Source organism: Chiloscyllium plagiosum, chromosome 12, assembly GCF_004010195.1.
Source record: "Chiloscyllium plagiosum isolate BGI_BamShark_2017 chromosome 12, ASM401019v2, whole genome shotgun sequence".
Lineage (NCBI taxonomy): Eukaryota > Metazoa > Chordata > Chondrichthyes > Orectolobiformes > Hemiscylliidae > Chiloscyllium > Chiloscyllium plagiosum.
Genome location: NC_057721.1, coordinates 86,992,334 through 87,002,699, shown reverse-complemented (window position 1 = coordinate 87,002,699; position 10,366 = coordinate 86,992,334). Strand labels below are relative to the sequence as shown.

Below are 10,366 nucleotides of genomic sequence, written 5' to 3'. Positions count from 1 at the left end.
GGGTGCTGGCAGGTGGGACTAGATTGGGTTGGGATATCTGGTCAGCATGGGCGGGTTGGACCGAAGGGTCTGTTTCCATGTTGTACATCTCTATGACTCTATATAAAACTATAAAGGGGATAAGATAGAAGTAAAGAGGATGTTTCCACTGGCAGGTGAAACTAGGACAAAAAGGGCATAGCCTCAAAAGTAGGGGGAAACAGTTTCAGTACTGAATAGAGAAAGAAAGAACTTCTTCACCCAGAGGGTTGTAAATGTATGGAATTCCTGCCCAGGGAAGTAGTTAATGCTACTTCAGTAAATATTTTTAAAGCTAAGATAGATTGTTTTTGAACAATAAAGGAATTATGGGAATATGGTGAGAGGGTGGGTAAGTGGAACAGAGTGCCTGAAAAGATTAGCCACGATCTTATTGAATGTGGAGCAGGCTCTATGACCCAGATGGCCTACTCCTGCTCCTCGCTCTTATATTATGTTCCAGTTAGAAAGACGTGGAACGGGTTTGAGAAACTTATCCGCCATGATTGATTGGTGCAGCAGACTTGGGCTGAATAGCCTAATTTCTGCTCCTATGTCTGATGACTTCATGATCACTATTTGGTCAGCTTTTAATTTCAGATTTTTATTGAATTCAAATGTCACCATCTGTCACGGCCTGATTCAAGTCCCCACAGATTTAACCTGGGTTTATAGATTCCCAGTCCAATGTCATTACCAGTATCTGCAGATGCCTGAAAGGTAGACGAGGTGGTTAAGGCAGCATCTGGGGAGGCTCAAAGGGCCTGTTCGCGTGCTGTATTGTTCTTTGCTCAATACAAGAGCAAGCAGGCAACGAGGGAGCTGTACTCAGGCCACAGCAGGAGCACTGTGTGCAGTTCTGGTCACCATATTACAGAAAGAATGCAACTGCACTGGAGAGGGTGCAGAGGAGATTTACTAGGATGCTGCCAGAGTTGAAGGATCGGAACAATGAGGAAAGATTAGATAGGCCATTACCTTGGAGGAGTGAATGTTGAGAGGAGACATAATAGAGGGGATAGATTCAAGGTAAGTGGCAGAAGGCAAAGAGAAGAGCTAAGAATTTTTTTTAAAACTCAGATGTTGGGAATCTGGAGCTCACTGTTGAAAAGGGCGAGTGAATCAAAAACTCTTGTAATATTTCAGCAGAATTTAGATATTCACTTACATCACTGTAGTCTCCAGAGCTGTTGGCAAAGAGCTGGGAAATGGGATTAGTGTTGACCAGCATGGATACGATAGCCCAAATAGCCTGTGCTGTATCACAATCTGAACAGACTCCCATTTCTAAAATACATTTATGACGTCAGGATATTGGAAAGGTCTTTACAGTGGATTTCAGTCACTGATTGTGATGAATGAAGTTGATGGAAGTGCAGTGGAGAGTGTGCCCAGGTGAACTAGCTGGATGTGCAGCAGCCAGAAACCTATCTGGATGTTGCCCGTACACCATTACTCTGAGCAGCCAAACCACTGAGGCTTTACATCCTCTTCTTTGGTCGAATGGAGGTTGCATCTTGAGGATCTTCCAAGTACTGAAATCCAACCAACATTCCCAGGATTGAGAAACCTCAGGACAGAGAGGGCAACAGTCAGTGGAAAGAAGTGGAACAAACAGCACACCTAACACAACATACTAACCCTAACCCTACTGCAGGCATCCTTTTGTTCATAAAGCCAGCATTTACTGCCCATCCCCAGTTGCCCTTGGGAAGGTGGGGGTGAGCTACATTCTTGAACAGCTGCAGTCCATGTGCTGTAGATAGACCCACAATGCCCTTAGGGAGGGAATTCCAGGAGTTTGACCTAGCAACAGTGAAGGAACGGTGATATATTTCCAGATCAGGACAGTGAGTGGCTTACACACAATTAATAATAGAAATTACAGAATTAAACTGCCATTGACAAAACTAATTCAGCAACAGGATAAGCAGATACTGTGACATTAGGTTGATCTGGATAATTGTGACATTTTGTGAATGAAACGTACAGCTAATTCTGTAATCTGTCTCAATCAACAAGTCACCCTCTATATCCCCACAACTGACAGGTGACAGTGTCCCTAGCCAATACTCTCTGATGTCTCAGGTGACCAATATCAATGTCCTTTTAAAACGTTCCAAGTTCCAATCACAGGGTCTACTTACTGGCCACTAACAGGGGTGCCATCACCGCTTTCGTCATGGGTGCTGTGTGATAAATAAAGGACTCAGACACAAAGTGACCAAATGCCAGAATAAAGGTCCACAGAGTAATATGGTACAACCTGTGGGTACACAAAGAAACAAACAAGTAGTCAGCATCACAAAATACTACATCATTCAGGGTGAAAGTAAACTTAAGACAAACAATTCAAACACTCCCAGGACAGAGACAGCACAGGGTTAGATACACAGGGTAAAGCTCCCTCTACGCTATGCTCTAGTGTGACAGTTACGTACGTTCTGTTGTGAATATCCACTGCACATGTGCATCGAATGATGGAGGAGAGTAGAGTCCAGATCCCAAATGTTCTTGCCTGCAAACCATTCACTACACAGAAACAAAATTTAAATACAATCAGCAAAGCAAGGCCAAGAATGAAACGTTTAAAACTCTGTTCCTATAGCTGTCAGTGTGAATCCCACAAAACGTGCTGCCTCTGTGGGGGCGACATCATGGAGACACTGCAGAATATTCTGGAGATGGAACAGAGTGAGCCAGGATTTCAGTGTGAGGAATAAAGTAGGAAGTGGCTGGAGGGGCTGAATGGCCTGCTCCAGTTTGTTTGTTTGTTCAAATACATTGGTATTAATGATATGGAAAGTGTAAATAAATTAGGTCCATAGGTCAGGTTTTCTAACTAGGGAGGTGGTTAAGGAGTGGATTTGAGTTTAATCATCTCTGGATTATAGCCCACATTATGGTCAGAGTAGAAATTGCAAGCCAGAAAGGATCAAAGTGCAACTTGAATCGTGGTGTATAAGGGACAGCTTCAGATTCTTGAGATCTGTTCTGGGACAGAAAGCACATATCCAAAAAGGAGGTTGTGTCTCAACAGGCCTGGGAGCAGTGGGGGATTTGCTTGTGTTATCAGGGAGATTTTAAAATTAAAACAGCAGGAGGATGGGCACAGTATAGGGAAGGAGAAAAAAAGGTGTATAAACTGAGAGCGTTGGGGCAGTACAAGATACAGACGCAGTGGTAAACTAAATGGTAAATAAAAAATGACAAAGACAGACCATGGGAATGAAAAATAGCTTTGCAGCTTGTATGTATACACACTGTGGGACAAAAAAGGTGAAGAAAGTAATCAGGACACCAACAGAAAGTTGGCCTTCATTATCAGAAGGTTAGGGCGTGTGACCAGAGGGAGGTGAAGCAGCTAACCTGGGTAGTTCCAGTTTATTTACCGATTACTTAAAGCTCCTTATTTAAAACAAATTATTACATCAGTTTGGATGAAGGGTTTTGTCTAATAAGTAATGGTTTTGACAGGGTGAGAAGTGTCTCCGCCCAGAGAGTGGGGAACCTTTGGAATTCACTACCACAAAGTGGCTGAGCCCAAAGCATTGAATTTGCAAGTGGGAGTTAGATATAGCTCGTGGCTAAAGAGATTATAATGAACAGCAGAGCTTGATGGGCCAGATGGCCTACTCCTATGTTCTTATGACACGCTGGGTCTTGAGACTGAGAAATTGTGAAGGCGATGAAAGAGATAAGAACATAAGAGCTAGGAGCAGGAGTAGGCCGCCTGGCCTGTCGAGCCTGTCGCCATTCAATACGATACTGGCTGATCTTTTCATGGACTCAGCTCCACTTACCCACCCGCTCACCATAACCCTTAATTCTTTCACTGTTCAAAGAACTATCTTTGCCTTAAAAACATTCAACAAGGCAGCCTAACTGCTTCACTGGGCAGGGACTTCCACAGATTCACAACCCTTTGGGTGAAGAAATTCCTCCTTAACTCACTCCTAAATCTGCTCCCCCCTTATTCTGAGGCTATGTCCCCTAGTTCTTGTTTCACCCAACCCCCACCCACCACTGGAAACAACCTCTGTACAATACTTCTGTAGTATTTGTTCGCTTCATAATTTTATGTTTCAATAAGATCCCCCCACCCATTCTTTTACATTCCAATGAGTACAGTCCCAGCCTTCTCAATCTCTCCTCATAAGCCTGCACTCCCAGATCTCTCTGCTCATCAACTTTTCCTAAGGCTCTTCTGTTCATTGTATAATTCGCTCTAGAATTAGTCTTGCTTAATGCATCACCTCACATTTGTCTGGATTGAAAGCCATCTGCCACTTTTCCACCCAACTCTCCAGTCTATCTATATCCTCCAGTATTCTCTGACAGTCCCTTATGCTTTCTGCTGCTCCACCAATCTTCGTGTCATCTGCAAACTTGCTGATCATACCAACAGTGCTCTTTTCCAAATAGTTTATGTATATTACAAACAACAGTGGCTCCAGCACTGACCTCTGTGGAACACCACTGGTCACCTTTCTCCATTTCTACGCTGGCTAGCACATGGCACTGGTAGTAATCCTGAGATCACTACCTTTGAGGTCCTCCTCTTTAACTTCTCTCATAGCTCCCTGAATTCTGCTTTCAGAACCTCATCTCGTTTTTTACTTATATCGTTGGTGCCTATATGCACCAAGACAACTGGCTGTTCACCCTCCCCTTTTAGAATGCTCTGCAGCCGATCGGTGACATCCCTGACCCGAGCACCTGGGAGGCAACATACCATCCGGGAGTCCTGTTTTCAGCCACAGAGCCGCTTATCTACTCCCCTCACAATAGAATCCCCTGTGACTATGGCCCTACGAGTCTTTTTCCTGCCCTTCTGAACAGCAGTGCCCGCCACGGTGCCATGATCCTGGCCCTCCCCCGGTGAGCCATCTTCCCCAACAGTATCCAAAATGGTATACCTGTTTTGGAGGGAGATGACCTCAGGGGACACCTGCACTGCCTTCCTACTCTTTTTCTGCCTTTTGGTCACCCATTCACTGTCTCCCTCAGCAATTCTAACCTGCGGTGTGACCAGTTCACTAAACCTGCTATCCACGACCTCCTCAGCATCGCGGATGCTCCACAGTGAGTCCATCCGCAGCTCCAGAGCCATCATGCGGTCAAACAAGAGCTGCAGCTGGACACACTTCTTGCAAGTGTAAGAGTCAGGAACGTCAGCCACGTCCCTGAGCTCCCACATCAAGCAAGAGGCACATGCCACGGGTCTGAGGTCCCATGCCATTGTAAGCTTAGCTTTATATGAACTAACTAAAACCAAACAATGCACTTAAATATATGAAAAAGAAAAAAATAAATGCCTTACCTTAGAGAGTCTTTTAGTGTCACTTCTGATCTTTGACACACTACACTTAATCCCCAATTCTAAATCATCTTTGTACATTGTGAATAATTGCAGTCCTAATATTGATCCCTGTGGCACACACCACTAGCCACTGATTGCCAACCAGAAAAAAAAACTCTTTGCTTTCCATTAGTTAACCAATCCTCTACACATGCTCATACATTACCCATAATGCTGTGCACCTTTACCTTTACCCATAATGCAGCAGCCTTTGTTTGCCACCTTCTTGAACCGTCACAACCACGTGATGAAGGAGTGGCGCTTTGAAAGCCAGTGCTTCCAATTAAACCTGTTGGACTATAACCTGGTGTTTGTGATTTTTAATCTTCTTGAATGCATTCTGAAAATCCAGATACATCACATCCATCGGTTCCCTGTTGTCCACCACATTCTTAATGTCCTCAAAGAATTTCAGTAAATTAATTCAACGTGACCTGCCCTTCATGACTTCATGCTGGACCAACTTCTATCCAGATGTCTTGCTATTTTTCTCCCTTGATGATAAATTCAAGAATTTTCCCAACTACAGAGGTTAAGCTAACCAGCCTATAGTTACCCACCTTTTGTCAACCACCTTTTTTAAATAGAGGTGTCACATTTGTGGTTTTCCAATCTGAGAACTGTCCCGATGCCTAGCAAATTTTGATAAATTACCACGAGCACAATTACTGTTTCCCCCATCATCTTTTATTAGCCTGAGATGCATTCCATCAGGGCCAGGAGATTGTTTACTTTTAGTCCCATTAATATACCCAATACTAACTCTTTAGTGATAATGGTCATTTCTACCCACCTTGTAATCAATTATTGGCATGTTATTTGTGTCTTCCACAGTGAAGACTGACCAGTAAGCTTAACATCCATGGTAGGTTACTTGAGAAGATTCCAACGAATAAGAGAACAAAGAACATTACAGCATAGGAACAGGCCCTTCAGCCTCAAGCTTGCGCCAATCCAGATCCTCTATCTAAATCTGCCGTCTATTTTCTAAGGATTTGTATCCCTTTGCTCCCGCTTATTCATGTATCTGTCTAGATACATCTTAAATGACACCATCGTTCCTGTCCCTACCATCTCCACTGGCAACACCCTCTGCGTAAAGAGCTTTCCACGTATATCTCCTCAAAACCTTTCCCCTCTCACCTTGAACTCGTGGCCCCTAATGGAGTCTTGCTATCCACCCTGTCTATACCTCTCATGATTTTGCAGGCCTCAAACATGTTCCTCCTCAAACCTCCTTTCCAATGAAAATAATCCTCATCTACTCAACCTCCCTTCATAGCTAGTGCCCTCCATACCAGGCAACATCCTGGTGAACCTCCTCTGCACTGTCTCCAAAGCAACCACATCCTTTTGGTAATGTGGCAACCAGAACTGTACACAGTATTCCAAATGTGGCCAAACCAAATTCTTATACAACTGTAACATGACCTGCCAACTCTTGTACTCAATACCCCGTCCGATGAAGGAAAGCATGCTGTATGCCTTCTTGACCACTCTACTGACCTGTGTTACCACCTTCAGGGAACAATGGACCTGAACACCCAGATCTCTCTGTATATCAGTTTTCCCCAGGACCTTTCCATTTACTGTATAGTTTGTTCTGGAATTCCACCGTCCAAAATGCATCATCTCGTATTTGTCCAGATTGAACTAGATCAGCCATTTCTCTCCAGTCTATCTATATTCTGCTGTTTTCTCTGACAGTCCCCTTCACTATCTGCTACTCCACCAATCTTAGTGTAATCTGCAAACTTGCTAATCAGACCACCCGTACCTTACATATATCACAAGCAACAGTGGCCCCAGCATGGATCCCTGTGGGACACCACTGGTCACAGGTCTCCATTTTGAGAAACTCCCTTCCACTCCTACTCTGTCTCCTGTTGCTCAACCAGTTCTCTATCCATCGAGCTCAAACACCCCGGACCCCATGTGACTTCATTTTCTTCATCAGCCTACTATGGGGAACCTTATCAAACACTTCTGGAGTGTTGTTGGAGCTGCACCCATCCAGGCAAGTGAGGAGTATTCCATCACATTCCTGACTTGTGCCTTGTAGATGGTGGCTAGACTTTGGGGTGTAAGGAGGGTAGTTACTCGCTGTAGTATCCCTAGTCTCTGGCCTGCTCTTGTAGCCACTGTTGATGTGGCTAGTCCAGTCGCATTTCTGGTCAATGGTAACCCAAGGATGTTGACAGTGGGGGATTCAGTGATGGTAGTATCTTTCAGTGGCAAGGGGTGGTGGTGAGTGTCTCTTATTGATGATGGTCATTGTCTGACATTTGTGTGGCGCGAATGTTACTTGCCACTTGTCGGTCCAAGCTTGAATATTATCCCGATCTTGTTGCATTTGAACACAGACTGCCTCAGTATCTGAGGAGACGCGAATGGGAAGACGGGGTTTGATTAGAAGTGGTCAACATGGCTTTGTGTATGAGAGATCATGCCTCATAAATTTGTCAGAGTTCTTTGAAGTGATCAGGAAGGTTAATGAGGGCAGGGCAGTAGATGTAGTCTAAATGGTTTTCAGTAAGGCCTTTGCTAAGGTTCCATATAATGGACTACTCTTAGATCCGAGGGAGCTGGTAAATTGGATACACAATTGCTTAATGGTAGGAAGCAGAGGGTGATAGTGGAAGGATGCTTGTTCAGATTGGAGACACGTGACGAGTGGATTGCATCAGGGGTCGGTGCTAGGCATATTACTATTTGTTATCTATATCAATGTTTTGGATGAGAAGGTATAAGGCATGATTAGTAAATTTGCAGACAACACTAAAATCAGCGATATCGTGGACAGTGTGGAAGGTTGTCAGAAATTACAGCAGGACCTTGATCAGCTCGGAAAGTTGGCACGGTGGCCCAGTGGTTAGCACTGCTGCCTCGCAGCGCCAGAGACCCGGGTTCAATTCCCGACTCAGGCGACTGACTGTGTGGAGTTTGCACATTCTCCCCGTGTCTGCGTGGGTTTCCTCCGGGTGCTCCGGTTTCCTCCCACAGTCCAAAGATGTGCAGGTCAGGTGGATTGGCCATACTAAATTGCCCGTAGTGTTAGGTAAGGGGCAAATGAAGGGGTACGAGTGGGTTGCACTTTGGCGGGTCGGTGTGGACTTGTTGGGCCGAAGGGCCTGTTTCCACACTGTAATGTAATCTAATCTAATTTTTAAAAATGGCAAATGGAATTTAATGTAGGCAAGTTGGAAAGTCACATCAAGGTAGGAGTTTCATGGTAAATGGTGGGCCTTCAAGAGTATAGTGGAACAGAGGGACCTTGGGAGTTCAGATTCACAGTTCTCTGAAAGTAGAGTCACAGTTAGATAGGGCAGTGAAGAAAGTCTTTGACACACTGGCCTTCATCAGTCAGGGCATTGAGTGTAGACGTTGGGAAGTTATGTTGCAGTTGTACAGGACGTTGGTGAGGCTGGACTTGGAGTATTGTGTTCAGTTTTGGTCACCTTGCTCCAGGAAGCAGGTTATTAAACTGGAAAGGGTGCAAAAGAAATTTACAAGGATGTTGTCAGGAATCAAGGCATTGAGTTATAAGGAGAAATTGGACAAGGTAGGACCTCTTTCTTTACAGTGTAAGAGACTGAGGGGGAATGGATAGGGTGAATGTACTCAGTCTTTTCCCAGGGCTGGGGAATTGAGGACAAAAAGGGCATCAGTTTAAGGTTAGAGGGGAAAGAACAAAAGGGAACCCGAGGGGCAACTCTTTTTTTCACACAAGAGGGGGTAAGCTGCCACCGGAAGTAGTTGAGACGGATAAATTATCGACATTTAAAGGGCATTTGAACAAATACATTAATAGAAAGGGTTTAGAAGGATATAAGCGCAGTGAAATGGGGTTAGCGTGGATGGACTTTTTGGTCGGCATAGACCAGTTTGGGCTGAAGGGCCTCTGTCTCCATGCTGTAAGACTCTAACCCCAACACACCTGTTCAACACCTTGATAATTTCCCAATTTTCCAAGATTGAAAGATGAAGAGAGAACATGCTGAAGGAATATTTCACCATGGGGAATCTAAACTTGAGTACACAGTTTAGAAATAAAAGGACCACCTATTTAAGACAGATGATCAAGACATTCTTCTGAGGGTGGTCAATCTTTAGAATTCTCTCCCTCAGAGAGCAGGTTTGAGGGAGCCAAATGGCCTAATATTGTTGATGCTGCTTCCGTTGCTCTCAGCATTTCAAGATGCACCATAATCGAGAGCACAAATCTTACCGAGTGTTGGGCTTCCAGTGTACAACTTGTCGGAGAGGAAGCTGTGGTCCCAGAAACTCTGAATTGTATTGCCTGCAGCAACAATAGCAACCATCAGTAACCAGCTGCGAAGGAGGTTGAGGAACCGGCTCATTCTGAAAGAGAGAGAGTGAGCAACAGAGGCAGGCAGAGTGATAGGGAGAATGAGGGAGAAAGTAGAATGTCATTGTGTTGGAGATGAGTGTATTCCACAATAAATACTTTTCCCCTCCCCCAATCCAGCTGATTTTAATTATGTGTTCAGTAAACACCAGTTGTGGGGGGGGAGAAGAGGGGGAGCTCGTGCTCACTGTCACCTCAGAGCCTGTCTGAGGTATCTCGATATTCTGGAGATATTGGACGTCCACCTCCTCTTGGACCAACTGATGTCATCAAGTGATTAAAATAGAGCAGCAAGGTCACACACCCCATCTGGATACTACATTGCTGGGACAACACTAATGCCGGTATTAACCGAAACACCATCCTGGACAGGACAAACCAAGGCAAAGGGAGGTGCAGGACCACTTAACCAGAAGATTCCGTGGCGCTCCCTCAGCGCCAACCCCCCGACAGCGCCTCGCTCCTTCGGTGCCGACCCTCCGACAGCGCGGTGCAGCCCTCCCTCAGCCCTGACCCTCCAACAGCGCGGCACACCCTGAGTGCTGACCCTCTCACAGTGCGGCGCACCCTCAGCACTGACCCTCCTACAGTGCCCACTCCCTCAGCACTGACCCTCC

At 45.1% G+C, this 10,366-nt stretch overlaps 1 protein-coding gene across 6 annotated transcripts in view; it reads right to left on the bottom strand.

The window, feature by feature from the left end:
• Positions 1–606: 606 nt before the first annotated feature.
• The window catches only part of erg28 (ergosterol biosynthesis 28 homolog), a 10,957-nt gene continuing 1,197 nt past the window's right edge, over positions 607–10,366 (bottom strand). For all 6 annotated transcript variants that reach the window (XM_043701486.1, XM_043701481.1, XM_043701483.1 and 3 more), the window contains exons 2-5: positions 9,609–9,742; positions 2,460–2,550; positions 2,166–2,284; positions 607–1,588 (exon numbers count right to left, since the gene is read on the bottom strand). In XM_043701486.1, the coding sequence (XP_043557421.1) occupies positions 1,500–1,588; positions 2,166–2,284; positions 2,460–2,550; positions 9,609–9,741 (432 nt within the window). In that variant the 5' untranslated portion in view covers position 9,742 and the 3' untranslated portion in view covers positions 607–1,499. The remainder of the gene's footprint in view (positions 1,589–2,165; positions 2,285–2,459; positions 2,551–9,608; positions 9,743–10,366) is intronic.